The 10,904-nt window shown below is 42.3% G+C and overlaps 1 protein-coding gene across 2 annotated transcripts in view; it reads right to left on the bottom strand.

Moving 5' to 3' along the window:
- Nucleotides 1–429: 429 nt before the first annotated feature.
- The window catches only part of LOC118780557 (metabotropic glutamate receptor 2-like), a 43,743-nt gene continuing 33,268 nt past the window's right edge, over nt 430–10,904 (bottom strand). For both annotated transcript variants that reach the window (XM_036533124.1, XM_036533122.1), the window contains 3 exons: nt 9,197–10,260; nt 2,489–2,663; nt 430–1,168 (listed from right to left, as the gene is read on the bottom strand). In XM_036533124.1, the coding sequence (XP_036389017.1) occupies nt 1,095–1,168; nt 2,489–2,663; nt 9,197–10,260 (1,313 nt within the window). In that variant the 3' untranslated portion in view covers nt 430–1,094. The remainder of the gene's footprint in view (nt 1,169–2,488; nt 2,664–9,196; nt 10,261–10,904) is intronic.

The raw sequence follows: 10,904 nt of genomic DNA, 5'->3' as shown, positions 1-10,904 counted from the left end.
GAGAGGGTACCCTTTGAAAGGGAAGAATTTGTTTACTCATGTTGAGGGAAGTTATTCAATTGGAAGCCATGATGGCAACAACTGTAACTGTTTCTGTTATTTTTAATATTATATATAGTATAATATTGGTTTTAACTGACTGCTCTGTTAATGCAGTTTCTTATGCCTTATGCCTCAAAATTTAATTTTACTTCCAATCTTTCTTTGACTTAAGTTGATGAAACGGCAATACCAATACACAGTAACACATAGTGACATTCAGTTTTAATAATAAAAAACACCTTTTATTTACATAAATTACAAGAAAGCACAAACTGGTTCACCAAAATCTACATTAAAAACACTGTCATTACTGTATATATTATAGGCTACTATGTAACAGATGCACTATTAACCTCATGTCTCAAAAAATTATTTTTGCCATAAAGAAGGGGTATACTGAATGGTTTTGTTCATTATTAGTAGTATTTTTTTTGTTATAGTACTAGTCAAACAAAAGAACAGAATTGGGACATTGTATTCACAATACTTATTGGACAACAAGATCAGGTCGATCTGCAGTGACATCACTCGCATATTTGTAACACTTGCCCTCTCGTTCACAAAGGTTTCTTAAGCTATCTGGTGCATCCTACAATATATGATGAAAACTGGAAAACCTATAAGCAAAGAATCTGGCCATGGACATGTTGCATTTCCCTTAAAACAGAACCTGCACTCTCTCCTCATTGGTTCATTGCACCATACATGACATGCATGGACTGATCACAGACAAGTGTGCACTGTGTGCCAAGAAGTTCAACATGCCCCAGACTGCAATTTTGGATGAATCCACTAAATAACCCAATATAATAAAACTTTCATTTGGCATAGTGTCTGAGCTTTTATTTTAGCTTTCTTCCTAAAATGCTACCAGTGTTTTCCAGTTTTTACAAGTTATTACAAATGTACAAGTTACAAGTTATGTAAGTTCAAGTTTCCACCAGACAACATGCACATTTATGCCTTTAGAAACCTGAGTGAATGAGGGGTTTGTTTTCCACTTATTATATGTTGTGTGTATTTGGCCCAGAAGGCGGAGCTGCCTTCAATCTTCACAGGGAAGATGTCGTGGAGTCCACCACCTCTCGGCCGTTACACACTGTTGGCACGTAGTTTGAGGCTGAAGCTGCAAAAAAGAGAAAGCAAGCATGCATACGGCTTTTATAAAATCATAGTGAGTGGACAAGTAAGACCTTTATGGCTTTGCTGTACTGATGAAGGGCTTTTTAATGTTTCCTAAGTTCTGATTGTGTTCTTCCTAGTCATCCCTCCCTAATAACTTAACATTCATTTAAGGTAATGACCTGCCTGAAAATGTACTGAAATTTTAATATGCTTATAGCTTTGGTCAAATGGCAGCTATCATCGTGAACTCTCTGCGCATTGACATGCTGTAACAAACTGTTTATATAAATGATAAAAAAGGAGAGCAGAAATTGAGACCAAATGGATTTCAGTCTTTTTTGAGTTTGGAGTCCAGTGTGTGCCTGACATTGTCCAGTCCAGTTGTATTGCACACTTTGCAACAGCTCATGTAAGTATGGAAAAAAAAAAACATTCTGGAGCCTATCCACAGAGGCATTCAACTGTGCTGCTATTCCACTCCCCTTAATAGAAGTGCATCCATTCAAAACAAATTAAAAGCCTTTGTTTCTCAAAGGTTCCAATTCTCCATTCATTACTTGTAAAAACACTGTTTAAGAGTCGGAGATGAAAACTGGACAACTCGCGTATATTCACAGGCCAGTGATCTCCTGATGGCAAACTGAAAAATAACTTCTTAGATACCAGTATATTATGTGTTCCATTCAGAAGTGTTTTTTTTATATTGGCTGATAACTCCCATTGTATGATGCAATCACTCATTTCTTCTTAGATCATTCATAACCGTGTATGTCATCAAAGAAATGCATTCTTTTAGTTGTGTTGCAGTGTGCAGACACAAGGATAAACTCACTGGTTTCTGCTCATTTGATCTTTGTGTGGAGTAGTGGTTACAGCTCAGGACTTCTAATGTAAACATCATGAGCTTTAAAACTCAGTTACACATACATTGTGAAACATTTAGCAAGGCACAATATGAATGAGCGATAAAATTATTTGTAGTTTTGTCAGTATCAATGCTCAGCTGTTATTATATTGGGCTGCACGAAACCACTTTTGCAATTGTTACCCCAAAACTATACAAGTTCACTATCAGTTGTAATAAAAGTATCTAACACCAGTTGTGTCAGCAGTCAAACTGATCTATAACACTCTGATCAAGAGCGGCTAATTATGTTGCATCTAGTGGGCAAACATCAGGACATAAGGAGCCTAGGAAATGTTCATGAAATAAGGCTGTATCTCAACACTGTGTCATCATGGATAATGGATTCAGCTAAGATAATCAGCAATAATGAAGGGTAAGAGTGACAGCTATGAGTGGCTATGGCAATGGGGATACCTTGCGAGTAGCTGGATCCAGGCCCGGTCGCACTGAAGCGGTTGGTGGTGGCTCGGAGCGTGGTCACGTTCTTCTGGGGCTGGAATAGAATGATGTGGATCTTGGGGGCGAAGAGGCAGCCCAGCACCACTGACCCACTCAGACTGACAGAGATGCACATGGTGGTGGTCTGCACCTGCGGGTAGATGGAGGAAGAAGGTTTCAGGCGCTGGGACCGTGCACGCTCAAGGCCCCCAAGTCTTGGGCTCCCTGGTGCTGCTCATCTCCTTGGAGAAATGACAGGCCAAAATCAGGAAGCTGCAAAGTCTGTCTCAGAGAAAGAGATGGTTTCAGGTTTTCATCCCATTTGACTATAATTGACAGTATTAGTATTGCATGGCATTGGTAGTTCACATCATCTTTGCCGTTTCAGATGCCTTTCCATGCCTCCGTGCTCTACTCCAGTTGTCAGTTCATTTTGTATTCAGCCCTGGTGTCGTTTTTTTTTCTTTCTCCTAAGCATTTCTGTGTACATTGTTTCTGTGTGTATCATCAGGATGAATTCTCCTGTTGGTATGGCATCCACAGTCTCTGTGTAATATGTGAATTCATGACATGAGTGGAAGAGGCAAACTCACTGAATACCAATAGCAGCATTAAGATGAGTTAAATAAACATGGATTTCATAGGAGAAGGGACATTGTAAGTGCTGCAACCAATTAATGATGCATGCTCGTATACATGAGCATGACGGAATATACTGCAAATGCAAATATGGAACGGACAGTGCACAATCTGCAGAAATGCCTGCTGTCTGAAACTAAACCATAGCATTGCTAGTTCCTGCAATTCAGTAATGACTAAATGATTTGTTTATCTCTTTCTTTTGTGCAAACTTGGCATCTCCTGCTATATTAATCCACAAATGTAAAATATTTGTGTTGAGTTTACATATGCATCTAGAATCCAAGGGGGATCAGCAGTTATTCTTCTTGTTGAATTTCTGATACATGTGAATATGCACCACTGTGTGAAGTGGAGGGAAACATGCTTCAAAAGATTCAGAAGGTATTTTTTCCATTTGGATTGTGGGCATCCCATACAGGACAATAAATGCTCTTCCTTAATTGAATGCAATGGCCCCATAAAATGGCTCCTTTAGCAAGAGCTCCCCATCTTGTACGTGGATATTAGTTTGCTGCCAATTTATATTGATTTACACCCTGCACACCGCATGTGTTGTAAAGAAAAGATCTGTGTGTGGTGTCCTCACGCCATCCTCATTCTACCCAAACTGACAGAAAAGAGCACTACATCTCCTACCTGAAATGCACTAGTCAATGAATGGTGTCTGCCTAGCTAGCTGTAATGTGGATTTCCAATCTGGATTAAATTTTTTTAGCTAGTATGTTTTGGATTAATTTTTTAGCTAGTATGTTTACAAGATACTGTTTCTAGCTGTGTGTGGTAGTATTTGTTCATTTTCTCAGTGATCAGATGATTGCTTTCATGATGACTGATTTGGGGTCCTGGGACTAAACTCTTCCACTTTCAACTTTACATTAGAAACAAATAGAAAGTTTTGAAAAAATCAGCCATTGATGAACACCACCATTCTTTTTTATTTACAAATATTTATCTACAGCATTGTGTGTGTGTGTGTGTGTGTACACGTGTATATACACACAGAAGTCAACAGAAAACCGAATAGGCTGCTGGCAATTGCAGATGCATAATATGGTGAAAGTGTAGGTGTGTGGGTGACCCCCACGAAAAACACAGGAAGCTCCCGCCTGGTTCCAAATGCTTTTCAGAGTATCAAATGAAGACCTCCTCCTTCTCTTTGACCTCCTTTAAGTGAAAAAAGTTGAAAATCGAAGAGCCCACAGCATACAGAGCTCCCCCACAGCGCCTCGAGTCGCAGCTTCCTCCATTCAAACGAGCGCCTTCTACCACGTGGCTGTTTCAACCACTGCCGCAGGCATCGATCCACTCGTGATCTAATCGCCTGCGTCCGGCATCAGTGAATTTCAACAAGCAATTGGCATCACAACACAAAATTGATTAGTCCTATCGGATTAGCGAGCTACCGTGGGGGCAAGTCTATGCAGGTACTGTTACACAATGACATGCGAGGGGAAAGTGCCATGCACACTGACCAAATACAGGTCCAATGTTGCTTTTTGTGTCCTACTCATGAACAGTGAAAGGTGAAAGTTCACACATTGCCTTAACTTCCTATCCAAAGGCAACCAAAGATTTTCATACTTAGGTTGAGCACAACCTAAGAGGGCATAATTCAAAGATTCCAGTCTAATTCCCAGCAGTGTCTCTCCATTGTGTAAGAGCATTTATCGGTTATAATGGGCTCCCCGCCTTCAAAATATCTGAATCGGCTAGCAATGACGGCCGTACTGAACCAGAAAAAGGATTTTAATAATGCAAAAGTTTAGCTTCAGAAGAGAAGTGGAGGATGGGGAATTAGCTGGTCGTCCGGCACTGCTGTGTGTTACAGAGGTGTGAGCCTGGTTGAACTCCTCCTGACCTGGTTGTTAATCCAATGTGAAGGGTGGTGGTCTCACATGGTCTTCACTCGATTCGGCGTTTAAAATTTTCCCTTACAGGAAAAACCAGGCGCTAAAGATATCCTGCAGTGCAAAATTAGGTGCAAAAGTAGGCAGCCATTTGAATAATGCTGTCATTTTTTTAAAGAAAAGGGAAATCACCATGGCGTGAATTGTGAAATGTCACTCGCTTATCATGCTTGTCACTCCTGTTTGCTTTTGGGTGTGCCTTTACAAGCAAGATAACTGGATCACAACAGCACACTACATGGTACTCAACTACAACCTTCGTTCATGTTTGTTGGGTTCATTAAACATTTTAGTTGAACATTTTGTTGTTAACTTGATAACTTTTTGTTAAAGTCCCATTCATAATTCATTAATGAATGCACAAATAAAACATTATTATTTTTTGCAGTGGCAGTTCTTCTGTGTACGTTACTCACCCCTTAGGAGTTACTTTAAGAAAAGCAAAACAAGTCAACTAATACTTTTTTAAAATGCTAATTACAGGTCATTTATAAGTAGCGAGTGGGCACTTAAACAACTGTTATAACACTAAAGTGTAAACAATGTGTGAATGAATGATAAATCAATGGAACCTTAATAAAACGTGTTACCACTCACATAATTTAGTCATGTCAAATGGTACAACGTACATTTTCTATTTTATTAGTTTTAACTTGAAGTTAAATGAAGTTATTCAAGAAAGATTAATTGATTTGTACCTTGACTAAAAAGGGACAAGCTCTTTTGCCATCACATTAACTCTCCAGGCCTGTGTTCAACATGTGTCTCATTCATGTTGAACTTCAGTTCACTCATGCCATTTGAAACCGTTTTGACATTAGTGTGGGGAAGGTCACTGTGGCCGGTGTGAACTGGGTTTGACCTGGTGTCGATCATACAATGACAGACCTGCATCACTAGGCCTGGGGTCGAGTGGCAGTATCCAATTCCACCTTGAGAAGACATGTTAATCAAAATTATTCAGAAACAAATATAGCTACAGGATACAAGGAAGAACTGTTGTGAGAAATTCCATCCAAAGCCCACATAAACACTGGAAAGAATAACAGACTGAAGAAAAACACTGAGGAGGAGACGGATCAATGCCTTTGATGCCAGAAAGGAAAAGAACAGAAGAAAAACAAAAAACCTTCCATTACTTGAAGCTTGCTAGAGTTCTGAAATATTTTATGTCCATCTGGAAGACCCCTGGTTCACCACAGTACAGTGAGTGACTCCCTATCCTCTTTCATGTTCAGAGGCATTCATCTAAACCAAATCTGAAATGTGAGCCCATTGATATTGTTGTTAATGTAAAACATAAACTGAATTTCAAAGTTTCCGCATAACTGCTCAGCAACGTTTATTCATAATTCTCTGTGGTGACACTCCAAAAGTCCTGTAAATGAAATCATCTGTATGGTCCCTCAGGGAAGAAAATTGTTGTTGATTCATCACTGAAAAGAATGTTTAACATTGTGTTGTATAATTCTGATTACTTCATCTACATGAAACTGTTCTCACAGTACAGTGTACTGTGCATGCTAAAGTGAACCCCCAGCAATTCTCTGTAAATCAGTCACTCGGCTGCAAAGGGAAACAAATCCATGTAAGTAGCCCAAAGTTATAACGGGTCCATTGTAATCTAGAGCTGCGGCCTGAAATGTTTTGTCAGTTTGGGACCTCCCGTCTCGTGGGGCTGTGAGGGTGTGACGGCAGACAACTGCGTGTCCTTGTGCAGCTGCCTAGGGTCGTCGACCCGAAACGAAAAGGCAACCCACATGTGACCAATTCCCCAGACGAGCCACACGAGTCCCAGTGCGGGGTCACAGCCAGTGTTTCCAGTTTCTTTTTACCTACACACGCAGCTGCGTGGAAGGCTGTCTTTCCCCCTCCTTGCCCGCACGCGCCCTCCTGTCATGACAGACCAACCCCTCTGTCACAACGCATCAGGAGTCTTGCGGCAACAGCCTGGTCATCTATCCTCATTTAGCCCTTCACAGTGGAGAGCTCGTCTGCGAGACTCCCTCCCTGTGTGAGGTCTGTCAAGTCTAAGCGCTTGATGACAATTCTGCTGTCTGTTTTGAGGGGTGCTATACCGGATAAGATCTGACTGATTGAAGAGCAGTTCCACTGCCAAGATGCTGCGGGTGAGACTCACCCTACCATATGCAGGGATGTGGTTGGGAGCAAAGCCTTAAGTCCACTGCACCTCAACACAGTCCTCTAACAGGCCAGCATAGACTGAATGCGTGGTTTTTGGAATAGAACATGTTATATTTGTGTTGAAGGTGCACCATACCGACAGAATGGCAAAAGAAATTCCACACCTTAATACAGCAGGGGGGGCAGTGGATCAGTTTTTCATGACCTCGGCCACTGGGACACCTCAGGCATTTCAGACAGTTGTAAGCAATCAGTGAAGATAAAGGATGATGACCTGATACTTGCTTTGGTGTTTACTGTTTTATATATATTACGCATATTTGCCAGTGCTATGAGGGGCAGCAGGGTGGTGTAGTGGTAATGAGCTAGCTTCATAACCGAAAGGTTACTGGTTTGATTCCCTCCTGGGGCACTGCCGTTGTACCCTTGGGTAAGGTAAGTCACTCTGGATAAAAGTGTCTGCTAAATGACAATAAGGTAATGTATGTTGGACTTGATGATAGCAATTGATAGGTAGGCAAGGAATGACTGCTTTTATAAAATTTGCCTACCTGTTAATGGAAGGAAACTCAGCTGCACCAATATGAGCTTTGATTGGTTAGACAGTCTATGGCATTGTGTTGTTCTGTTGGATTAGAAGGCACATTTCCAAGAATTTGAACCACACTGACTGATGCCAATTAAAATATCTTATTTGGAGAAAACGACTACAACAACAGTCAAGAAACACTAATAAGCATTTGTGTGTTTTGGGTTATTGAGAGACAATGGGTCAATTTGCAAGAAGCCTGACAGCCATCAGTCAACATACAACTTGATTGATTGATTGAATGAATGATTAATCTGTGGAGAAATGGACTGAAATTGGGCTAGTTAGTGCATACTGTCTGACTTACTAATGGAAATCAATGGGAGATTTACATAAATCAAAGAGAAGATATTGGGAATACAAACAGACATGTAAATATCATACAGTAAGCCTAGAATTGACCCACCATAAGCACACAGGGATACCTCTTGAGGTTTAAGGGTGGATTGCTTCTGACACAGATGAGTATAGAGGAGGTTGTGCCACTTATTGAATCCTGGGTCTTTCTAAAGGCCATATTTACTTTCCAGCTGACTGAATTCTGACACCTCTCCCCTTGCAGCAATACTTTGTTGCAGATTGAAATAGATGGACAAAGCACACAGCTCTGAGGCTGTCTTGACAGTGCCTCAACATTTGTCTGTAAAAATACACTTCCAAACGTCCCTATGGGGGGATAAATTGAGACCCCAATACATATTTTACCTCACACAAATTACAAAACTGGATGTAATTTTTTACTAAGCTCCTCAAATGAAACTCTACATTTAAGATGTTTAATTTTTATAAGTGTATTAGAAATGTGAAATTTTGCAAACTGGACAGTGGAAAATCTGTTTAGATGGCTGTTAAGCACTTGTGTGTGTGTGTGTGTGTGTGTGTGTGTGTGAGAGAGAGTATGCGCATGCATTGATGGTGATATATGTAATATACCCATCAATTATGTACATGGTCATTCTGTCAACAACAGTATGACTTTGGACCATATAATTCAGTCATTCCCCTGGGCATGATCTCTCTTATCTCTTTGTTCTTTTATGTAGTGGATATTTCAGCCATGTGAAAAGAGAACTTCTCTTTTATTAGGTCTTTTATTATTTATCCCTTTGTAATTATTTATTTATTACTTAAATATGGTCGATCAAAAGGATTTCTTATCTGCCACCAGAGTCTACCGGTATTATAATAACCTTCAAAGATAATTCACCATATATACCAGAAACTTTTTTTTTTTTGGATGATATCCGGTGTTTAAAGCTCAGGTATCTTTTGGTGAAATAAAATGTGTAGTTAAATGGTTAAGAGATGTTTAGAGTACGGTTTTTCCTTTATTTCAGTAAGTTATATTGATATCATACACCATAAGTCTTGTCTGCATGGGTTCCCTTGACGGTCACTCACCCTGTAGTCGCTGGCCGTGACGTAGAAGATGGGCTGGAAGGCCAGCCAGATGATGCAGGTGGTGTACATGGTGAAGCCGATGAACTTGGCCTCGTTGAAGTTCTCGGGGCACTTCCTGGTCTTGAAGGCGTAGACGGTGCAGAGGACGATGAGGACGCAGTTGTAGGTGAGCGACACCAGCATGCTGGAGTCCTTGCTGTTGCAGCGCAGCGTGACCACGTCGCGCCGCTCGGGGCTCACCTCCTTGCGGGCGCCGGGCACCTCCACCAGCAGCCACACCACCACCACCACCAGCTGGCAGGAGATGAGCGCCATGCAGATGACCACCTGCGAGGTGGGGCTGATGAAGCGCGGCCGCTGGGCGCCGTCCTTCACGCCGTTGAAGATGCGCGCGATGCGGTTGGTCTTGGTCAGCAGGGCCGAGTAGCAGACGGCAAAGGAGGTCCCCAGGCCCAGGCGGCGCAGGGTGCAGACGACGGCCGACGGCTTGGCGATGTAGATGAAGGTCATGCTGTAGCACATCAGCACGCCCAGCAGCAGGATGTAGGAGAGCTCGCGCCCGCTGGCCTTCACCACCGGCGTGTCGTTGTGCTTGGCGAACAGGCCGATGACGAAGAGCGTGCACACCATGCCCAGGCAGGCGATGGTGACGGGGCCGATGGCCCAGGCGTCCTCCCAGCGGATGTACTCCTCCGGCAGGTCGTAGCAGCCGCTCAGGTTCTCCAGGGGCCACTGGCCGAAGCTGCAGTCCATGCAGGTGAACTCGTCCAGCAGGTACTGGTAGGGCTGGCAGGGGATGCAGATCCAGCAGCACACGTCCCCCGGCTGCATGCTCTTTATCTCATTCTTCCTGCAGGGGTCGCTGCACTGTGAGGTGGGAGGCACATGGTTCACCCAAGGGATGAGGGTGGTGTTCAGCGTGAGGCCTTGCGCCCAATATCCCACCTTCCTGTAGATGTACTTGCCGTCCTCTTGGTGGTAATGGAAGATGTTGTATCGGCCGATGCTGTCCCCGACGCTGTCGAAGCGGACCATGTCTTCCGTGTCTGCAGGCCGGAAGGGGGCTAGGAGTGGGGAAACGCAGCATGGGAGTAAATTTTATGTAGCTGAAACAGATTTTTAGGGGTTTAATGATTTTCAAAAGGCACCTCAGAAAAAGAGATTAGTAAAACCAACATGTCAGTACCTCATGCAGTCTTGGAAAAGATGCACTTTAAAGATGTGCTGCTCACAGCATTGATGATAATTGCGAAAAACTGGTACAAGTACAGGTGAACTGTACTGGATTTCATGCTAATAAGCCAAAATGTTTCACTTTTGACCTCATTTAGATTAGCTAACAGAGAGCACAATGATTTCTGTCAGAAGTCAATGTCCATTACTAAGAGAGTAGCAACCAAGGCTATTCTGCAGGAGAGGGATGTTTATTACTGAGTAACTGGCCTGACCCTGAATAAACTGCTGAAGGAAATGAACTGCAGTCACTTCTGTATTATTTCTATCTGAGGGTGACAGAACATGCTAAAATGGTTCTTTCACTGTCAGTGACTGCTTAAGTTGACAAATGCTTAACAAGGTGCTTAACAAAGCTTAATGTACCAAACCTAACAGATAAGGACTAGACATGTTTCACACTTGAAGTTTTTACAGACAATTTGATCCATCAATGTAAATTATAAGATTTGGTCTGGTTCTGCCTCAGTATTTA

The sequence above is a fragment of the Megalops cyprinoides genome, chromosome 7 (assembly GCF_013368585.1).
Source record: "Megalops cyprinoides isolate fMegCyp1 chromosome 7, fMegCyp1.pri, whole genome shotgun sequence".
Classification (NCBI taxonomy): domain Eukaryota; kingdom Metazoa; phylum Chordata; class Actinopteri; order Elopiformes; family Megalopidae; genus Megalops; species Megalops cyprinoides.
The sequence above is the reverse complement of the archived record's forward strand: the minus strand, read 5'-3'. Positions and strand labels throughout refer to the sequence as shown.